Source organism: Oculina patagonica, chromosome 4, assembly GCF_052425735.1.
Source record: "Oculina patagonica isolate OP01 chromosome 4, crgOcupat, whole genome shotgun sequence".
NCBI classification, from domain to species: domain Eukaryota; kingdom Metazoa; phylum Cnidaria; class Anthozoa; order Scleractinia; family Oculinidae; genus Oculina; species Oculina patagonica.
The window spans coordinates 43,297,462-43,320,150 of record NC_135761.1 but is presented as its reverse complement, the minus strand read 5'-3'; the positions used below and the strand labels follow the sequence as shown (position 1 = coordinate 43,320,150).

General features: G+C 39.5%; 1 protein-coding gene across 1 annotated transcript; it reads right to left on the bottom strand.

Annotated features, from left to right (window-relative positions):
- Positions 1-365: 365 nt before the first annotated feature.
- LOC144650215 (ATP-binding cassette sub-family C member 4-like) lies at positions 366-17,221 on the bottom strand. Its single transcript, XM_078509865.1, has 8 exons — positions 16,955-17,221; positions 9,981-10,578; positions 7,985-8,364; positions 5,860-7,637; positions 4,596-5,166; positions 3,493-3,629; positions 2,710-3,071; positions 366-2,146 (listed from the first exon to the last, which is right to left on the bottom strand). Exons 2-8 carry the CDS (start codon positions 10,497-10,499, stop codon positions 1,592-1,594), a joined length of 4,302 nt encoding a protein of 1,433 aa, XP_078365991.1. The 5' UTR covers positions 10,500-10,578; positions 16,955-17,221; the 3' UTR covers positions 366-1,591.
- Positions 17,222-22,689: the final 5,468 nt, after the last annotated feature.

Genomic DNA, 22,689 nt, shown 5'->3' with positions numbered 1-22,689 from the left:
TACATCATTGACAAAATGATCGGCGCAAAACATAATACCTATTTTAGTTAATAACGGTATCTTTTATTTAATATGTCGGGTATACGTTATTTAATCCCGCTATCTATAATCCAAATTTTTCTGGTGATAAATCCAGAACAGTCCGACCTCTATTAAGTGGCCACCCCCCCTCCATTAAGCGGCCACTTTCCAAAGTGGGGGGGGGGGGGGGGGGGGGGGGGGGGGGGGGGGCGCCCCCCCCCCCCCTTTTTTTTTTTTTTCTTTCCCTTTTTTTTTTCTTTTTTCCCCCCCCACAAAATACCCTATTCCAACAACCGGGGTTTCCAACTTATTCCCCCAAAAAAAAATTATTTTTAAAGCCCAATTTATTTGTCACTGAACTGCTGTATTTGATACCTCTATTCAACGGCCACCTCTATTAAGCGGCCGCGGCCACCTTTTTGCTGTCGCAAGTGTATTATTTATATTGGTTTTTACCTCCATTAAGCGGCCAGCAAATTATCTTTCCAAGTGAAATGGTGACAGATGATGATATCGTCCGTGAAATATCTTGAGCTAAAGTTTTTTACACACTAACTGTTGATCATGCAAAAAGGCCTAAGAAACTTGTTAATGATGTTTTGGATAATAATAATAATAATAATAATAATAATAGTATGGTGTATTGCGGTGTTACTTGAGGTGGGGAAAACACTGAAAGGAAGCATTAGTGGCTCTTCTCAAGATCCCCTCTTCTTTCCTGGATGATTTTAAAAGAATAATAAGGTCTTCTGCACACTTCAGTCATACGTCGCAAAATGAACGCTGGAAAATGAAACCACTTGTCTAAAATAATAATAAAAAATAATTTCAGACCAATCAAACTGTAACATTGTTTTAATTTTGGAAACTGCTACATGGCTTATCTCGAATGGTGTGATTTTATCGTGCAAAAAGGCTAAGTCCTTCCTCACGATGCTTAGTTTCCATTCACCAATTCCATGTTCTTTAATGGTGATAGTTACGCACTTCCGAATCTTGCATATATATGCTTGCAATTTTAACAGCAAGAGTTATTTTACGTCAATTTAAAAAGTGTCATCTTTTAACGATAAGTTTAAAGCCTAGAGACAAGCCAAGTTCTATTAAAAGACACGTGCCTTTTTGATTTCACAAAGCGTTTTTTTAATTGCATAACCCTTTTTTGCTTCTATATTAATGTGGTCGAGCATAGTGAGATGATTGAAAATAAAAGGATAAGAAATCATTACTTGTCGGTCTTCATTAAATGTACCTTTAAGAATACAGTTTATGGGGAATCACAATGCAATTTTTCTAAACCCCAAGGAATAGGCCCAGGTAATCGGAAAATCGAGAAATCGGGAGGAAAATTGAATTGTTTCGACTTAGTAAAGCGAAACCAAGAGAAATGAATTTTGGCTCAAGTTATGGAAAGATTCGAAAAATGGAAGATTCGAGAAATTAGAATTCTACTTTATGATTAAACGAGCTTAAAATTTTGGCCAGCGTCCAGTGTAGTATTAAATCGTTCACACATGAAATAGTGCTACAAAGAGTGCACGCTTTACTTATTTTTAACCAATAGCTGTTATCAGTGTTTGGCATTTGAGTTCTGGCTTCTCATCATTTCAGCAAACAATCCTCCTTTACTTATTAACACTTTAGGTTTGTCAAATTCTACCACTTGTCCTCCATCAAGGACCAGAATCTTATCATAATCCATGATGGTGTTCAGTCGATGCGCAATGGTCAGCACTGTGGAATCTTTGAACTTATGACGAATGACCTCCTGGATCAGAAGATCAGTCTTAAAATCTACATTAGCAGTGGCCTCATCCATGACGATGATCTTCCTCTTATGGACCAGTGCACGAGCTAAACACAATAACTGTCTCTCGCCGACGCTTAAGTTCCTTCCAGACTCTTTCAGTTTGAACCCGAGCTGCCCTGGAAGATCATTCACGAGGGTCCTCATCTGCACCTCCTCCAGAGCTGTCCAGAGATCTTGGTCCGTATATTGTGCAAATGGGTCCATGTTCCTTTTCAAGGTACCTCCAAATAGCACCGGATCCTGGGTTATGACTGCCATGGACCTGCGGGCTTCTTGGATATTTACAGATGCTATATCAACTCCATCGATTAAGATCTGAAAAAGGGTATATTTGGAAAATAATCATTATACATTGCAGTGGAACAAATTTTAATAACGGATACAAACGCGTTGTGTACTGACAACGTCTGAAAACTAAAACAAGGGAGTAAGTTAGGAGTAATATGGCCAATGGGGAGATCGTTCTATTGTTAGTCACAACTGTTTGATATCCAACTGGCACGTAGAACGTCTCAGCATAGACAATACAAATAGTAACAATCCGTTCAATCTTTTCACAAGATAGCCAAAACACCACACTCTGACCTCTGAATTCCGTCAAGATAGCCAAAACACCACACTCTGACCTCTGAATTCCGTCAATAAAACCTCCTATTTTTTTTTTGTTTTCCCACTTTATTCCCTTTTTGGCAAATGCCGCTTTTACAATTTCTTGGATGTTTGAAACATTACATAGTTGTGCATTATTGTATTGGATTGATGTGACCAGGAGGAATCCCTTACTATTTTGCAAAGATCCCGACGATTTCACGTAAATAATGCCGATCGTGACTTTTCTTGTATTTAAACTATGTGATATTGAAAGAAATGTTACCCACCTTTCCCAAAGGATCTGGCATACGGAACAAAGCGGATACCAAAGATGACTTTCCAGCGCCGGTGCGACCCACAACTCCAACCTTCTCCTTACTGGAAATGCAAACGTTGATATCTTTTAAGACACAAGGTCCGCCATTGAAATAAACCAAAGAAAGATCCTGTAAAGCTAGATTTCCTCCACTGGGCCAGCAACCTGAAGGATGGGATTCTGTATCGTAGCCTGGTTCGGATTCTAGTTTGGTATATGACATAACACGTTCGGCTGATGTCATCAAGTTTTCCACCTCTAAAGCCAGTCGCAGGGAATATTGAGTGCCGTCCAACGATTGCAGTGCGTATGTGAGAGCGAGTCCAGCCAAAGCTGCGGGGAAAAAGAGAGTACAAGTCTACGTATCTATCAAGGAAGAAAATATTCAATTAAAAAATGCCACGAAATAGCAGTGGGAAATAGCAGTGAAAAACATTTTAGAAGATAATTTGCAACAGCTCAGGCAATGGCTTTCGCTTATTTTCCTCCTTTCATGGAATTACCCCTGGTAAAATTAAAGTTCCTCGCAAATTGAAGTAAAGGGACTCAAAAAGTTTATTACTCAAGTCAATATCTTTATTTCCTAGAAGTTCAGATCAATATGGTAAAAGGTCACTAGATGTAGGCGTTACTTGTCATCTTATTACAACCCTGGCAAAAAACACTCTAAGAGTGTTGAAATTAAACGTCATTTGAAACGAAACTGGAAAAAATATGAGACAAGGATAATCAGTGTGTGTTAGCACCCACTCACCAGGGTCTTCCGTAATCAAAATAGCAGCGACGGCGACAATTGTAACGAACAAACTAGACAGCAGATCCAGACGCAAACTCAACCAACGAGTACATGACACAACCATAAAGAAAGCTTTTGTGTTATCATCTTGATATCTGGAATGGCAAGATTTGAACACAACGGTTGGAAAATGGTCAGTTGTTTTCGTTGTGCAACGACTAGACGGAATATGGAAGAAGTCAGCTTCAGAAGAAAAGAAGAAAAAGAAACAAGGTCCAACCAAGGCTTAAACAAATTTATAACTTCAGGCCGCAAGACCTAGCATCGTAGGAAAAACAACACCATACTGAGCCCAGTTGTTAAAATGGTGAATAACGTTATCGACCGAAATAAATCGTTGTCCAGCGGATAGGTATTGGGAAGAAAAACTACGCTATCTATATTGCATAGTGATTATCAGGAGGATGACGTTATCCTTCTTTTCAACAACTTGGGCCTGATGTACATATATATTATTGGCTCAGTTTAAGAAAAGAGTATTTCATCGAGAAATCCCATCTGCATTTTTTGCGTTAAAAATAAAAAAAAACTTAAAGTGTTCCTACAATAAAAAAATGTAATATTTACTTCCTCTCTTTTGTTTAAAGGGAACCTCTGTTGTTTAGGCAAGTTGACGCTGAGTTGTTTGAAATAATGCCTAAACTACAAATTTTACAGGACAGGGGAGAAACAGCATTTAATAACAACCGTAAACGGAAAAGATTCTGGCTTTTAAATTTCCCGCTCGGCGCCATTTTGGAATTTATGACGTCAGTGCGTTGCCCAATTGTTTCACACAAAAGAACCTCTGCTTTCTAATAATAGCGGCAACGCAGTGACGTCATAAAATTCAAAATGGCGGCGCGCGGGAAATTTAAAAGCACACAAATTGACAAATCAAAGGCCCAGTATTCTAATGAAAAAAGGAATCCGCGACTTTAAACAACCAAAACGATTTTAGACTGTGGTAAACTTATTATTTTGACCAGAACTGCTTTACAGTCGAGGTTCCCTTTAATGCTGTACACTGAACCCATGTACGCGCTACGTGTGGGTAATGAGTTATTCTACATAACACTAACCTCTGGAGCCTGTCTAGAAAAGTCTTGTTCATGTTTGAAGTGTGCACAATTTCAAGTCCATTTAAGGTTTCCGTGATGTGCGAGTACACGGGGCTGCACTTGATGGCCTCGATTCTCTTCAACTCTCTAGAAGACTTTAGGTTATAACGTGTGTAGTAGCCAAATATTGCAATAATCGGAAGAAGAGCCAAGAAGAGCCAATAGTTTGTTGCAGCGGGAACCAAAATGGCAGCAAGCGCAAAAAGGGAAAATTTAACAGCTTGTAGGAACAATGGAGGCAACACGTCGTCTAGACAGCCGACATCTTTGGAAAACCGATTCAAGATACGCCCAGCCGGGGTAGTGTCAAAAAATAACACGGGGGCTTTAATTGTTTTTAGGGTCATTTGGTTGTGAAGATTTTCAGCTGCCTTTAGAAGGAGGAAGTAGAATAAGAAACATGATGCTGTCATGACCACAATGGACGCTGCCACCAGACAGGCGTGAATAACGTGAGTGTCCGGGGCTTTTTGTTGGTCATGTGACATCTCTGCAATTCTAGCCAGCCACCAGTTTGGAGCTATGAGACAAACTAAAAATAATATTTAAATGTCATAAGGGGATTCTTCAAGTAACTCGTTCATCCTTCTCGAACGAACCATGACTGTAAAAAAAATGTTTCGAAGCAATTTGAAAGTACCTGATTTCATACTACAGAATGACCGTTATAATACAGGCCTCGAGCATTGTAACTTTCGTTATCCACGAGTGAAGTATTTATATATTTAACTAGCCTGAGTGCACACATGTAGGAATCCTTTTACAACTTTGCTGTCATTATCCTATCCTATTCCTGCTGAATTCTTTAAAAAACGCACACCCTTATTAATACGCTCTTTACCTCTTAATCAGGCAAGAGGTCTGCACAAATTGGAAGAAATAAAACAAATCCTTTAGTTGTGTATACTCTGAGCTGCTGCTTTCTAAATGAAATGTCTCATTTAACACTTTTAGTATGTTGTATTTCTGCATTTGTTATGACCTTCATGATGTGATTTGAAAAAAAGATTAATTTATCATCAAATAACCTCAGTGTTTTCCTAAATCCTGTTTTTGAATTGTGTTTGTCACTTTCTTGCAATCGGATCAAATAAGCGGTCTACAGAAAACCTGTTCAACCGATGCCTTAAAGTGCAAAGATATTTGTACTCGTTTCGCTTAACTGGGGTCTGTTGATAATAAACAGTAGTAAGTTGCTAATTAGAAGTTAATAAATAAGTTTTACCTTGTGCCGAAATCAACAAAACTGCAAGCAGCACGATCATGGCCACTGGATATCCTTCCTTGAAATATTTCCAGTAAAGTCGCCAGGTGACAGTTCCAGTCATCTTGCTTTCTTCCTCTTCCTTCATGTCAAGAACTTGTTGTTTATCAGCCTCGGACACAGAAGTACTCGCTATTTGCAGACTGGAGTCATCGTTCATCTTTAAGATGCTGCCACTATCAATTTCCTGCAAGGGTGACCCAAGATCGTCTAAAAACGCCGGGTTGTCTTTTCCTTCGTATCCTTGTCCATTTACGAACGAAACCGAAGTACTTGAACGCCTATGTCTTACTTTAGTGATTATCTTTTTCTCATTGAACTCGAAGAGACTAATACTTCTTTGGCGCTTGGGAGGTGCATCTCCAGCGATTAAGCGAACTCTTGGTGCAGATGTAGCATCATCCGGTAAGTCGAAATCATGTCCTCTTAGAACAGAAACTGAGGTGACGGATCGTGGTCTGTTCATCACCTTCATGATGGTTCCTTTCTCATTGAACTCGTAGAGACTATTACTCCTTGCGCGCCCAGGATCATTTTCACAGAGCTGAGATAATTCCAAAACATCTGAAAAGACTCCCTGGTCTGTGAGCTCTGTATAACTTCCTTGACATATGATTGAGCCATTTTCCATCACAGCAATGCGATCCAAATCTTTCAAGTGTTGTAGCTGGTGGGTGACCAACAAGCGGATGCGACCCGATAAATGACCGGCTATGCAACTCTCGTAAAGTTTTCCTCCCACTTTTGTGTCGACTGCACTCAGGGGGTCATCAAATAGATAAATATCAGCATCTGAATACACTGCACGAGCTAAACCCACACGTGCTTTTTGTCCTCCACTGAGGGTCGCTCCACGCTGCCCGATCTCTGTGAGGTCGCCATTGGTGAAGTCTGCAAAGTCTTTAGTCAAACCACAGATGTCTACAACATGCTGGAACTTATTCTCGTCAAATGCCAGGCCAAACAAAATGTTCTCCCTTATTGTTCCAGAAAACACCCATGGTATTTGAGGAACATAGGCCACTCTCCCGTGGTACGAAACAGAGCCTTCACAAAGAGGTAGTTCTCCAAGAATAGCTGTTAGCAGAGAGGATTTTCCACTTCCAACTGCACCAGTGATTGCTAGCATATCACCATTGGAGATATTTAATGTTATGTCACTCAGTGTTTTGGCAAGATCATCTTGATTCCAAGAACACGACGCGTCCGACATTGCGAGATAAGGCTGATCATTCAGGCTAGATAAAATGAATGGGGATGGGTTCCTTGAGAGTTCAGAGGTGGAGGCAAATGTTTGGCAATTTTCGCCGGTGGAGTCGTCTCGTTTCCTGTAACAAGTCAACTGGACAGCCACTGCTTTCTTTGGATCTTTGCACTGAACCGTAAACTTATCGCCAGGTTTTGCCAGTTCTGTCAAAAGCCGACTGGTGTTTTGCTGCTCGCGTCGCTTGGTCTCTTCAGTCTTTGCTACTTTTTCCTCAAGGAAGTCCTGTATTCTACCAAGTGCTACTTTGGCCTCTGCGGCCGTTTGTATTGACATACTCAAGTTGTAACAAAATATATTCCGTATCGTCATTAAGCTAAGAAGAACTGTAAATATTGTAAAGGGCGATAAATGAGTTCCTGTTAAAGCCAGCGTTGTTACTGAAATCAGGACAGCGATGGGAAGCGTTGTAAAGTAAAGAACAACAAGCACGGAAACGATGAGCCCCTTTAATCGAATAATCGACATCTCTTCTCTGTAAAAAGAGAAAGTTGTGAAAACGTTTTAATGCAACTAAGTATAATTGTTAAACTGTAACTAACATAGGAATTAGGATTGAGTTTAAAACATAGCGCGGATGAATGTATGGTTGCACGGAAGGACGGACGGACGGACGGATGCCGGGACGGATGAATGAATGACATGAACTCACAATTCATTTTACTGCCAGTTAAAGGCCTCGTATTTCAGTTTAACGTGTTTATTATCTAGAGGCGACTTATTACTTTAGCAAATACAAAATCGGAAAAATTGAAAAAAGCGTCAAATCAGCAACGTTCTCGAACTTGTTTTAACAGACACAAAAAAGGAATTTATTCCTACCTGCGAAGATCACACACTGCATCTCTGAAATTCCACTCCCAAGCATACATCTTCACTGCTCGTATTCCAGAGATTATTTCATTCATTACAAGGAGCCGTTGATCAGTTAAAGCAGCCGCTTTCTGTCTAAGCTTGGCAGCTTTTCTTGCCATTAAAATTTGAAATGCGACTAACAAGAAATAAAAGGAAACGCCAACCAGAGCCTCCCAGCCAATCAAGTACCACAGGATCACCAAGCTGATAATGAATTGCGGCGGCGCGGATAACACAAAACCCACTTGGTTCAAGGACTTCTCGATTTTTTGAGCGTCATTTGAGACCAGGTTGATAGTATTTCCAGACAGCGTAGCGTCCAGGCAGTAACGATTTAGAGAGAGAACCTAAAGGAAAAAGGAAAATTTGCTATTGAGCTACCAACTGAGAAGGCGAATTATCGTAGTTCATTTTATTATATTTTGAGAGAAATAGCTCTCCCAAAAATGACACATTTTTGTTGTTGCAATTAAGTTTATGGAATAACCGCTTAGCGGCCCTTTCCTGATCAGGGATTGAAAATCAGTTTTAATTTAGCTATGGTAGGTAGCATTTCTGAGGCAAGCGTAAATTAAACAAGAAACTTCAAGCAGTTTATAACCGTGCGGTTAATGTTTGATCGCCTCTTTCAGTTCTTTGGCTAGAAAGGCACGGCGCCATACAGCAAAAAATCTTTAGAAAAGCAGTCACTTTAGAAACACACAAGTCGTGTTTGCGTGAGTCGCGGAGTGTGCGTGACATGAATTTTTCTTCACCGCGTCATCTCTTGCTTTAAACCACATGACTGGCCGGATAAATTTCTGCTTACGCATGCAAATATTTATTTTGTTCCGAATGTTCAATAAAATAAACCCAAACCAGTTCAGGAATGGCATTAAAAAGAAGTCCATTTCTCGCCAAAATAAAGAGTAGACTAAGGCCATCCCGTTGTATTTCTCCGTTTAGCGTCGTTCGACGAGCTTTTGCAAGTATAAATAGAGCATACCTGACTGCGCGATTCAGCAGGTAATTTCCCCTGGCACGATGACGTGTATCCCGTGCCTTGACACATTCTTGCTGAGCTTGCAATTTTCGTTTCGATTCCCAAAATAAACTCAAAACAAAAACTGGAATATCCAGAAAACAATAACAATTTTGCAATATTCAACAAGTTCCGGGTTAGTTGTACGACTTGTACTCGCTCCGAGCCAAACGCTTGAATAACACAGAAATTAATATTTCACACAAACAGAGCGCAGAGTATTCGTAAATATTTTTTAAAAATAGTGAATGATAATTTATAGCTACAGGCGAGCGATCGCGTGGCATGGGTCTGACGTAGTGGTAGTTTTAAATAGCTTGTACATGTCTAAGCGGTCTTTGGTTTCGCTATGTGATTTTTCAGTCCTCTCTTCTGGTAAAACACTCGAATAACACAAAAAAATACTTTTCACTCTAAACAGGGAGCAGAGTGTTCATGTTAAACGAGTGATTACTAGTAAACATCAAAATTATTCTTGCGTGACCGTGACCGTGACCAAGGAGCTGGGCCGGGTGGGTCTTGGACGATTTACCGACAAAACGAAATGCCGGCAAGATTATGAACCGGCTGCGCACGGTTAATAAGAAAGGCATAGAAAGGAGACCTCAAAATACCAGGAGGTTGATTTAAGAGCTACTACGGGTATGGTTGCTACCTTGATTTATTCTCTCCTGGTCTGGGATGGAGTCACCTTTTCCATGAAATTGTATATTTTCACCAACAACTCTTTTAAAGAGTTATGTGTGGCTCCATTATGTTCTGTTAATTTAAATTGACTATTGTTCGGCATTTATTTAAATAACAAAATTCACTGGTCACGCATACAAAATGGAATGGTTAAGGAAAACGGCAAATGAATGGGCCAAAAACGAGTCCTAGCCAGTAATATGACCAGAAAAACCAATCCAGTGAACTTTTTGTAAAGCGATAATCCATACTTACCTTCTTGTAAACGAGTCCTATTAACGCCACTTTCAGCTTCAATCCCCACTGCTCGGTAAGGTAGTCATAGTGGTGCGTTGATACAGCTTGTAATACGCTTGTCGTTGCCAAAAGTGCAATGTAAATGAATGCGAACTTTAATTCCAGATTTGAACCATCATTTAAAGTCTTCAGCAAAAGCCAAAGACATACAGGCAGAAAGACAAAACTCAAAGATTGAATGGCTTGCAAAACGAGCATCACCAGGGCTGATTTCCAGGAAATAAGTTTGGCCATTGCTTTCCACAAACGTGGTTTTTTGTGTTTCAGTTGTGCTCTTTTTAATTCTTCGGACCAACATTTTTCCGCTTGCTCGACGAGCACCTCAGCCTTGTGACCTTCAAGAAGAGGAAACAAATCCTCTTCGGTCAGCGGTCTCTTGTTTCCCAGCTTCAAGACGTCATTCATCCACCAGAAGAAAATGATTGACAGCGCGCTTGCTCGATCTCTTGGATTCTTGCTCTCTGGATTGTTTTGCATGCTTTTCCCTTAGTGTATGCTGCTCCCGTTCAAAACCAGACTTTTTCAAGGTTAGACACCTGGTACAACCCCTACATATCTGAATCAAAGAAGAAACTCAACATGAGCTACTGCCTCCTCCACAGGCTTTTCCAAGGCCGATGGAGAGGGAGGATTTTGAGCGAGCGCGAAGCGCGAAGCATTTCCCGCAGCGATCGCGAGAGACTGGGGACGAGGCAGCATGAGTTATACTTTGAAGTATGATTGTTGGACTTTAAACATTTTCCAAAAAACTATGAAGTAGTTAGTTTCACCAACGATGTTTTAGAAAGAACCAGCACTATTCACTGAAGCGTGCTACAAATCTTATAATTTCGGAACACTTCACCGTTACATGCTCCTATCTAGTGCCGTGTTTCAAAGCAATGTACCACGAAAGGAAAGGTAAATTAAAACGACTGCATGTAGATTACTATTTTCGTGCATATTTTGCTTATCGTACTTGTTTTTATGCCCTTTGGAAAACCCACTGTCATTTCATCATATTAGTTATTCTTTAACATAGGAATTAGTCTTAGATGTTTGCCATTGCTTTGGGCTATTTACATTCGCTATATGGCCATTTAAGAGGGACCTGCTCTTAGGATCGCCTGTACATATGCAAGATAAATAAAATCGATTTTCTCAAACTTTGTCAGGATAAAGGCTTTTACTAACTTGATTCAAAAATGTATCTTTGAGATTGTTTCGATTTTTATTTTTTTCGTCGAGACGAATCTTCGGATTTGGCCGCTCGAAGCGCCAAATTCGGCTCTAAATTATCACATTTTTCGAAGGCGAGCATAAAAAAATATGATCCGTAGCAGCAAAGGCTGGTACATAGTATTAAAATATCATCTTTCAACAGTTATTTAACGCTCTCAGATCCGAATAAAATTTAAATCTGAATTTTTATCAAATTTTCAAAATTATACGCTTCGGCAATGTTGCATCACGCTTAAATTTAGGTTAACTTCGTGAGCCAAAAAGTCAATCTGGTACATGGATTAGGCTTTCAAAACTATTTTTCTGAATAAAGGTATCACTTCATCTTCGATTTTATCCAAAAACTAGATTAGGTAAATAAAACGGAAAAAATCGAGAGCGGCTTGAAAATATGATACTTGAGCTAATTACTTGGCGTTTTGACCTTTCATGTTGCGATTGTTATCGCACGCATTGATCTAAAAAAGTTCGAATTTGGGTCTTATCCCCCGTCAAATAGTATTTTTAGTCTCCCAAATAGCCGAGATAATTCATTTATTATATTTTACAGTAAAAATAAGCCTCAAATGAACATTCTTAGCACGTTTATTTTGAGTTACAAATTCTGCAAATTACATCTGGCGGTTTGGCGAGGTCCGACAATGCACGCAATGAAAATATCAGTTTATAAATCACCACCGAGATAAATCTTCCTTAAAACTCGAAGAATAGATAGTAAACTAAATTAATAACACATTTTCCTACCTTTATCGAGCCTATTTTGACGAGAAGTGGTAACGTAAATGCGTCCATTCTACAAATCCATAAACTGTCGGCGAATGTTCTCGAGTTACATATTAACCACAGACACAGGGTACCCAAGCACCCCTTGAAGACTTGGGAGGTGGGGGACGGGTTTTGTACAATGTGTAAAGAAAAACGACTCAAAAAAAGAAAACGCTAAATTTAAAGGCTATAAAGCAAGTTATAGTGGACATTTTGCTTTAACAATGAAAAAACTCTTTGCTTTCGGTCACTTTTCTTGTCCCCAGTTCTTTACTCTAAAAAGGTGCGACACAGGATAATATTTATAATGATAATCATCCTTAGTTAAGTTTTCCTTTTTTCTTTCCATCTGACACGATTGTGTTATCTTTGCCTTCAATAAATTAATTCGCATCTTGGGCAAATAGATACCTAACAAACTGTAGGAAAAATACCGCCGGTATTGGGAATTTTACATGCGCGTTCTCCGTTAATGCATTTTTTTCTCTTTAACATGATAGATATCCTAAAATCAAGGAAGCATGTTTGTCCTCTTGTAATTTTAAACACGCATTTCTTTGTCTAGTCTTTTGAAGGCAGTAACTGATTATTCTTACTTTCACTAACATCAGAAGCACAACCTTTTTTAGTACTGGAAATTTTTCATGCTTCGTTCAATAAAAGATTTTTTCGCCTTACACACTGGGGCCTGGGGACAAGTCAGTTTCACATATTAATTCACTTACAACAGTCACAAGCGAGGGCAAGCTCACTTAAAACAGCAATGTACTCTGCGTTTAGTTTGCGTTGAAAGTTGTAAGTTGACAAACTTTTTCAAACTCAGGATTCATTATAGAAAATAAGGTTAAGGTAAAGTCTGTGTCCGAGCCAAGTGGCCCGTAAATAGCCGGAGTTTATCCCGGTTTTTGTTACATTAAGCGACTAGGAGTATTGCTACTCCCCCTGGATGGGATGCAAGTCCATTGCGGGGTTACTCCCAGCAGTAAATTTGCCGTTACCCATTTATACAGCTGGGTGGATAGATGTACCTTGTGGAGAGAGCACAACGCAGCACCCCTGCCAGGGCTCGAACCCGAGCCGTTCGACTCAGAGGCGAGCGCGCTAACCATTAGGCCACTGCGCCTCTCAGTTAAAGAAAATACTCTCTAAATATTAATTTATTTTCTCCAACTGACCTGAAATCTCGTTTCTGAGATGATATAAGGCATGCATGTTAATTACTTTATATCTTGCTAAAACAATCAATCAATCATCTACCGGTATAGTCAGGCAAAAAGTGCTGATAAATGGGTTTAAACTCAGGAACTAGATCAGCTATTAAAAATGTTGTCATTCAGCCAGCAATTTGAAAGTTTTCAGAGTTATCAGAGTTTCTCAAACACCTTGTTGTGAATATTACAGCGTAACCATATGTTAGATAACTATTCTAGCCATCGGAATTTAATAACAAATAGAAACCGTTTCTTTTGGGCATTACAAGAATAAAAAAATAAAACACCAAAAATCTTGAATTACTGGTACGCCGTGCAAGCTATACGTACCTTCAATTTGGCTTTGATCGATTAGTCTCGCATGTCCGACTTCAAACGGTCTCCAGACAGTTACTCCTTGCTCGCTATACTGAAAGTTATTCAGGCAACTTACTCCAGCTAGCTTTACTTCGGGAGGAATACACCCTCCTTCATCGCCCACATCAACATGGACAGTCCGTACACCATTTATCCCTCCGTTAGACAACATGGCGTCTATGAAATCTTTGGCGTTCTGCACATCATGGCCTTCGTTGATGTGTCGTCTGATGTGGGCCTTAATTGTGGCCGCCTTTCTGTCGCAGGCACCTTTCCCGCCTTGGGGGTCGCTGAAGTCAACTCGGTGAACGCTTACACCCGTTTTGGTCTGCATTAAACTGCATGTTGCCAGCAAGACTGAGTTATGGTAACACCCAGCATAGTCCTGACGAATAAAGGCAAATGTTATCTCGGGATGCTCGGATTTTAGTGTGCTCAGAGTGTGCTCCATGATGCGTACAACTGCAGAGGAATCTTGTAAGGAATTCTCAATGATGTGCACGAATGCCTGGCTTTGACATCAGAGCAGCAGAAGAAAAGCAGATGATGGACGACACACGGCAAGCTATACTTGAACAAGTGCAGTTGCGGCATCCAATCGTGTATGACAACCTTGATATTTGTGCCATGTACAGGGAAAAGCGGCTGAAGCAACTCAGTATTGCAATGCTCAATACAGTGTGCATTTATTTTGACATTTCTACAGAGGGATTTAATTCCAAGCGCAAAGCAGAGTACATTGCTGTTTTAAGTGAGCTTGCCCTCGCTTGTGACTGTTGTAAGTGAATTAATATGTTAAACTGACTTGTCCCCAGGCCCCTGTGTGTAAGGCGAAAAAATCTTTTATTGAACGAAGCATGAAAAATTTCCAGTACTAAAAAAGGTTGTGCTTCTGATGTTAGTGAAAGTAAGAATAATCAGTTACTGCCTTCAAAAGACTAGACAAAGAAATGCGTGTTTGAAATTACAAGAGGACAAACATGCTTCCTTGATTTTAGGATATCTATCATGTTAAAGAGAAAAAATGCATTTACGGAGAACGCGCATGTAAAATTCCCAATACCGGCGGTATTTTTCCTACAGTTTGTTAGGTATCTATTTGCCCAAGATGCGAATTAATTTATTGAAGGCAAAGATAACACAATCGTGTCAGGTGGAAAGAAAAAAGGAAAACTAAACTAAGGATGATTATCATTATAAATATTATCCTGTGTCGCACCTTTTTAGAGTAAAGAACTGGGGACAAGAAAAGTGACCGAAAGCAAAGAGTTTTTTCATTGTTAAAGCAAAATGTCCACTATAACTTGCGTTATAGCCTTTAAATTTGGCGTTTTCTTTTTTTGAGTCGTTTTTCTTTACACATTGTACAAAACCCATCCCCCACCTCCCGGCCCAGTCTTCAAGGGGTGCTTGGGTACCCTGTGTCTGTGGTTAATATGTAACTTGAGAACATTCGCCGACAGTTTATGGATTCGTAGAATGGACGCATTTACGTTACCACTTCTCGTCAAAATAGGCTCGATAAAGGTAGGAAAATGTGTTATTAATTTAGTTCACTATCTATTCTTCGAGTTTTAAGGAAGATTTATCTCGGTGGTGATTTATAAACTGATATTTTCATTGCGTGCATTGTCGGACCTCGCCAAACCGCCAGATGTAATTTGCAGAATTTGTAACTCAAAATAAACGTGCTAAGAATGTTCATTTGAGGCTTATTTTTACTGTAAAATATAATAAATGATTTCGCTCGGTTATTTGGGAGACTAAAAATACTATTTGACGGGGAATAAGACCCAAAGTCGAACTTTCTAGATCAATCTGTGCGATAACAATCGCAACATGAAAGGTCAAAATGTCAAGTAATTAGCTCAAGTGTCAAGTTTTCCAGCCGCTCTCAATTTTTTCCGTTTTATTTACCCAGGCTAGTTTTTGGATAAAATTGAAGATGAAGTGATACCTTTATTCAGAAAAATAGTTTTGACAGCCTTATCCATGTACCAGATTGACTTTTTGGCTCACGAAGTTGACCTAAATTTAAGCGTGATGCAACATGGCCGAAGCATATAATTTTGAAAATTTGATAAAAATTCAGATTTAAATTTTATTCGGATCTGAGAGCGTTAAATAACTGTTGAAAGATGATATTTTAATACTATGTACCAGCTTTTGCTGCTACGGATTATTTTTTTTATGCTCGCCTTCGAAAAAAGTGGTAATTTAGAGCCGAATTTGGCGCTTCGAGCGGCCAAATCCGAAGAGTCGTCTCGACGAAAAAAAATAAAAATCGAAACAATCTCAAAGATACATTTTTGAAACAAGTTAGTAAAAGAGTTTATCCTGACAAAGTATGAGAAAATCGATTTTATTTATCTTGCATATGTACAGGTGATCCTAAGAGCAGGTCCCTCTTAAGTTGTAATTTTCTTCTTTGAGTGAAAAACGTTTTTGGTATCTTTGTAGAAACTAAATGACCACCTTAAATCAAATTTAACAATTGATATCAGCTACTGACATACCTCCCCCCACAGTCACGACCACTCGAGCATGCATTTTGTGTGATTAGAATTCAGGACTCAAAACAAATGTGAAATGCCAATAAATAACCTATTTATGATGCAAGAAATATAAATGATAGGAAGGACGTTTCGGTGCATCTTGCGCCATTATCAAGGTTACATAATTAGTGATAAAAAGCGGTTGTAAAAAGGCTTAGTTGAAGCGAATTTGCATAAAGAGTGCCAAGCTAATTACGCGAATACTTTAGCACGAAGAGAATCGGACTGTACATTCAGTGTTGGTTTGAGATCTTGAATACACAACATTTCATTAACAAGGAAGCCAAATTTGTTCGTGCATTTCCTAATTACAATGAAGCGTGCTATGAAATTGTTCGCGAACAGCAGTGTATTCACGTAATTAGCTTGGCACTCTTTATGCAAATTGTATCATGTATTACCAAATCGTTTCTTATAATAACCTATTTGTGAGAAATTTCAGAGTGCTGTAATGTATCTGTTACTGGTAAAATTCTTATGTTCCTCCACTTAATATACACCCGAAAGCAAGCGTCTAAAACAGGGCTAATTTCGGCCCGTTTTGTAGATTTCGGGCATTTCGAACAGTCTCTGAAATGCATAACGGCTATGGAATTGTGTCTACATGTATGTGTTGTCTTCTCTTCTCAAACAGTTTTGATCAGAAGTTTGTCTTAGCCTGTCCACACTGAAATCTGATGAGGTTGTTGTGTTGAGTAGACCGAGGTTGTTGTGTTGAGTAGTATTGAAATTGGACATAACTTACCCCGAATAATGATTCATGCACGAATAATTTTTTAGATGAAAGACAATTAGAACTAAAACTATTGAAATAGAAACTTACCATGGAAGATCTGGAATAATTAGAGAACTTCATTTACTGAACGATTTGTACCTTTGGCAGGATACCGATAGCGCTGTTGGCTCAAAGTTGGTGCTGTTGGCTTGAAGTTAGGCAGCCGACAGTTGAATCATTGAATAAAAAGCATTCTAACAGCGGGGTGCTGTTATGATAATTATAATTGATTCGTCTAGGCGAGGAAAACGGAAAATTAACTCCCGTGGGTATTGCAGGTTCAGTGATTTTCTAAAAGAAAGCTTGCTACGGGTCAAAAACTACGGCTCTTTTGTGATTTTGCCGCTCGGGAAACAACAGGGTTTATATATTATATTTGTTGATGCCCGAGAAACTCCTGCTCTGTGTACTTAATTTGGACACATGTACTTGACATGTGTACTTAAGATAGTCACGTACATCGCTTTTTAAAGTGCCTATGAAGTAAAAAAATTTTTGCTCTTTTTGGTAGCTTATTATGTCTACTTTCCGAAAAGCTAAAAAAAGGATAATGTCAAAAGAGAGAAATCGGACTTTTTGCCGCCTAAAGTGCCCTCGGTAAGACTTAAACGAAACCAAAAATTTCCTCTTCAAGAATAAACAAAACTGCAGTTGTTTCTCTTTATGGTACGTTAATATCCCTATGGCCATATATTTTATTTTCAACCGTCTTTATCCAGATACGATAAATCCTTACTACAGTTCGTTTTTATTCGGCAAGGGAGCCGTAAAATTTGTCTAAGATTTAGCGAGATCTCAGTTTATTGTTTAAAAGTGCATTCGCTATTATAAGAATACTGCCGGAAATTTACATAGATTCCAGATCGAATCAGACGTGAATGACAACATCCGAAGCGCGCTACTTCAGTGAAAACAAACAAGCATATTAGAACTAACTCACTCAAGTCGAATTTACATTCCATATTTTTGCTTTCCCAGATGTTCTCGTTCGCGTCAGGCGATCGTTCGTTTCAAGTGTTTGGGAAAGTAAACGACTGCTACCTTACGAATGATAAAACGATCTGATAAGTCGAAAATTGTTAAACAACTTTAGAAGACCTTGAAATGCAAGCAGTTTTTTACTGTTATGTGTTTACCCTCTATAAATAAAGTTGATTATTATTATTATTAAGCTGGTTTTAGACTCTTTTCAGAGGCCCTGTTAGGATAAATTCCGAGAAGCGACGCAGCATTTTAGCAGCGACATAGATATAGAAGAAATAAAATTGTGACGAACCACAAGGCTTGTGTTGAAATAGCGACTATGGCGACAGCAAAGGAGAGAATTATGACAACTTCGGCGAATCTCTCGGTTTCTTACATGTTCGACGGCGAACTTATGTAGTCACAACTTGACACAACTCCCCTGAACCATTAACAAGAATTGGTCATTAAAATATTTCGTAACTATAGCGATCTCTCTAAAGCATCCATGATGCAGGGATTTTTTCCAGCAGATTTAACAGGCAGAAGCTTCCAAGTTAAAAAGTGGATAAACGCAATGGCAAACAACTAACATATTACAGTGGAACCCCGATATAACGATCTTCGATATAACGATATTCCCGATATAACGATGAATATGTTATGTCCTGGCAATAGTAAAATGTATGGGACGGAACCCCGATATAACGATTCCTCGATATAACGATATAATTTTACTGCCCCCTTGGCATATCGTTATATCGGGGTTCCACTGTACATTCTTTTGGGCCCGCAACCCTAATCTTGACAGTGACCAGCGGATTGCGTATTACGCGTGCGCGCCACGATAAAGACTATCTGCAAACCGGAAGTTGAAAATTGTGTTCTTCCACTAAGAACGATCGGAATGCAAAAAATGTGTCAATCACGACAGTTTGTCGTAGCACCGGAAGAGAAAAATCTTGTCTCCGAGAGGATAAGAATGCGAAAAATCAACAGTTTGTCAGATTAGATCGAGGCTCCTGTCTTGCAGACATTACGTTTTGCAAACGTTGTTTTATAGGTGTTGCTTTTGAGAAGAACTGCTGTGATTGTATCACAGATAAACTACGGCAAAGCGAATGATTCCAACAACGGTTATTCTCGAGAAATTCCTTATAACACTGACAACAAAGCGAGTTTGCTGACGGAGGAAAATCACATCTCAATTCGCACCGCGTGCTCGACTACACTTTGCAAAACTGTCAATCAAAAAAACAACTCTGATTGGTTCGCGGCAATAGGAAACGATAAAAACTATTCGTGACTTAAGCGTGACGCGTTACTCGACCTTACTCTGAATAATTTTCTTTTGTCCAGTGGTTTATCGACACTGTTCGACTTGAAGTAATTTTCCAAAATAACAAAAAACACTTCCCTCCCAGTACCTTCTCTTAACTTCATCGAGGCCTGTTAGATCTCTCTTTTGGCTAGTCAGAGCAGAATGATATAGATCGAGACCACCATATCCTTTACAGAGATAATCCCTTTAACAAATTTCCTCTTCATTTCATGACTTCATTTGTGGCAAGGAATTGAGGTTGTGCTGAGAACAGCGATCCTTGAACTGCCGACGGAACAGAATTCGTTTCTTCTCGTGTTTTCATCAGAGCGAAAACCTTTGCGATACGTATTCACATGGAAATTTCGCTTCCATTTAATTCGCGAAGCTTCCCCAAAGGAAATAAGTGTATTTGTTGCAGTTGCCTTTGTTTGACTCAGAAGCCGAAATATAGCTATCCCTCTTTGCTCTCTTTAACGGCGTTATCCTGGTGTTTTTAGAACCACCAAGTACGTCATTTCCGGTGAAACCCGAGCGTTTGGCCGCGCGCAAAAAGGACCCACTTCGAATTGCGAAATCCAAACTTTGAAGCTCAAAAAATAGTAGAAAAAAGCGCTTTTGATCTCTCAAACACGCATATTCGTGTTTACTAAGACGTAAACAAGCAAACTCAGCAAAATTATTTTTTACTTCATAGGCACTTTAATTTGTCGACTAGAAATGCACGAGAAACCCCGGCTCTGTGTACTTAGTTTGACCACATGTACTTGACATGTGTACTTAAGATAGTCACATCGCTTTTTAATCAGTCGACTAGAAATGCACGAGAAACTCCTGCTCTTAGTTCAGAGTCACGTTTGTTTTGTGTGTATATAGGTTGGTCACATGTACTTGGTATGGGTACTAAGTTAGTCGCATTTGTTGACATTATCTGTCATCAAATTTAACTAGATCGGCTCTTTCAAAAAAAACTCCTGCTCTGTTTACTTAGTTTAGAGTCACGGTCACGTTGTTTTTAATCGGTAGAGAAAAGTGCCTGGGAATCTCCTGCTCTGTATACCTAAGACTTCAGACTTCAGACTTCCACGTGGTGGTATTTCAACACAAGGGCCCATTGGTCGAGAAATTAAAACTATTTATTTTGATAGAAACACAATAGTCACCGAAACAGATAGAAATAGGTTGACCCGATGGTGTAGTTATATTTATAGTGGATATCACGCCTGACTAGTAACAGGGAGACGCGGGTTCGAATCCTGCTCGGGGCATGCAATGTTTCTTTCATTTCAGAGACGTGTGTCGAAAGCCATCTGTAATTTATTTACATCTTTCTTTCTAAGTCACCGAAACAAAGGTTAGTTATCAACAAAGATCGTGTTTGATACTTCATCTCGCCTTTAATTTCAGAACATCCCTCATCCCGCCTACAAACATGAGTAACAAGCGATCCCATGAGTGCGTTTACTCAAACATGAGTAACAAGCGGACCCGCCAAAACAATTTCATCCCGTATCCGGCCACTAAAATTTTTCATATCCCACATCCCGCCTTGATTTTAAGCCCCATTCCGCATCCGGCCAAACCTATTTTGGGCCCTCAAATATATTAAACGCAATGTCCCTGATTCTTCGCGTTTGAAGGCTTTTCTTCGTGCAAATGTACGTATTGATATGTTGAATCGTGCTCAGCTCAGCATGTTTGCTTCTTGTATTTCTACCTTGATTTGATAAAAGGTGGCTATATAGCTATCGGGCTGTTAAGGAATGTATGGGGTTTCATTTTTTGTTTTTTGTTTTTTTGTTTGAGGATACGGAGAATTGTTCGGCTTTCTTCCAATGAAATGTCGCCCTGTCTAATGTAGTGAATGCAATCTTACTTTTTTTTCTCCCTCCCTGTCTCTCCCCCCCCCCCGTCTCCCTCCCCCTAGAATTACTTGTGGTTAGTCTAGCCCAGTCTGTAACTCCAACCCCTCTCTTTCATTTGAATTCTAGTTGCGCGCGCTAACTAGTTGAACAGTTGTGATCTATAGCTTTCCATTCTGCTGTCTAAAGGAAGTTTGCCGGAGGACATCATTAAGTCCCGTGAAGGTGAAAGTCTTACGATTTGCAAGTTGTGCGTCGACTGTTATCGTACCTCAAACCGAGCTTTAGGCGGTTAAACACAGATAACCGGTCGGCTCGTTTTGCCAGGTACAGATAATGTTGAGCTTGCTTTAGACAGCAAAGGTCTTTAGCCACATCAATTAGGACTCGGAACTAGACTATACGGGCTGATTTGAAGGCGGTCATAACGATATTTGGCTTGAACTTTACCGTGGCTAAAGACTTAGTTTTTTACTGTTGAAGTTTGGGAAGCGGGCGTTACGCGCTCGACCACATTCAAATACATCCGGGACATTGTCGGTTATTTCTAAAAGAAACATGTCGGATTGGATAGCCAAGGAATCGCTTCAAGCGCTGATGTGAGTACATAGTTTTCTTTTTCCCTCAATTTTAGGCGTTCTCCGCCTAGCTAACACTCATAGTTCGTAGTTCTCTGTGATTCGCTAGTGGGAGGCGATGCGATCGTGTGCATTTCCGGCCGCGACAATGGAGTTGACAATTGAGATAACACATGCCCGCTTCCTCAGATATTTCGCCTGATTTGCTTAAAGTTGAATCGAATGTCGATGTAGAATGCTTTAGTTCAGTTTATTTGAGACGTGCATGCTTTAAGAACGCTACAGTTCAGCTCTCCGCCGAGTGTTTTCTTATGTCTATCTTGGTATTAATTTTGACTCACATTTCAAGTTGTAAACACTCTTAATTAAATTGATAGAATTCTTGATTTAAACAAAATGCCGTATATGCAGTCTTTTTGGTTAAAAAACACATAAACTAGAGTACCTCAGGGGCGGATCCAGGGGGGGTGGATTGGGTGGCTAGCCACCCCCCTTGATCTACCAGAAAAATGAAAATAAACATATTAAAATAGAAAATAAAGGCCAATGTTCATCAACCTTTCATAGTTAGGCGGCCTTTTAAAGTTAAGGACGGCCATTTTTCCAAAATAGAAGATTTTCGACCGCCTGTTTTACGAACTTCTGGCTTAATGCAGCAAAACGTGTGTATAACTTTAAAAATTAGATTCCTTTTAGCTTTAAAGGGTTGTTTTAGCCTTGCTGGAATGATTTTCTTCTCCATTTACATCTTTTTTAGCGCGTTTTTGTACCGTTTTTTCGCATTGAAGCTATTTCACAAGCAAGCAAAGCCGCCAAAGTTGTCCCCACGCCACTTTGCCAAGGGCTAAAAATTTCCACGCACGTGAGTGAGCAAAAAAAAAAACGCATATCTGTTCTTTCCTGTAAGTTTGTGGCCTGTCAACTTTAAATTTTAATCTGGGTTCATTTCATAAGAACTAGACTTTTTCTCCGAGGAAAGAATATTTTGCCAAATTATCATAGAAAAAGATTGGTTTAATAACTTAATTGACAGCTATATAAAGCTTCTCAGAATCGCGA

What these genes read in the sequence shown, in the direction of transcription:
- LOC144650215 (XM_078509865.1), bottom strand. Translation starts at nt 10,499, where the DNA reads ATGCAAAACAATCCAGAGAGCAAGAATCCAAGAGATCGAGCAAGCGCG. An exon ending in GCAGTGTGTGATCTTCGCAG is followed by an intron (nt 7,638 to 7,984) that starts GTAGGAATAAAT and finishes CTCTTTTTACAG; the next exon opens with AGAAGAGATGTCGATTATTC. An exon ending in TTTGATTACGGAAGACCCTG is followed by an intron (nt 3,072 to 3,492) that starts GTGAGTGGGTGC and finishes TTTTCCCCGCAG; the next exon opens with CTTTGGCTGGACTCGCTCTC.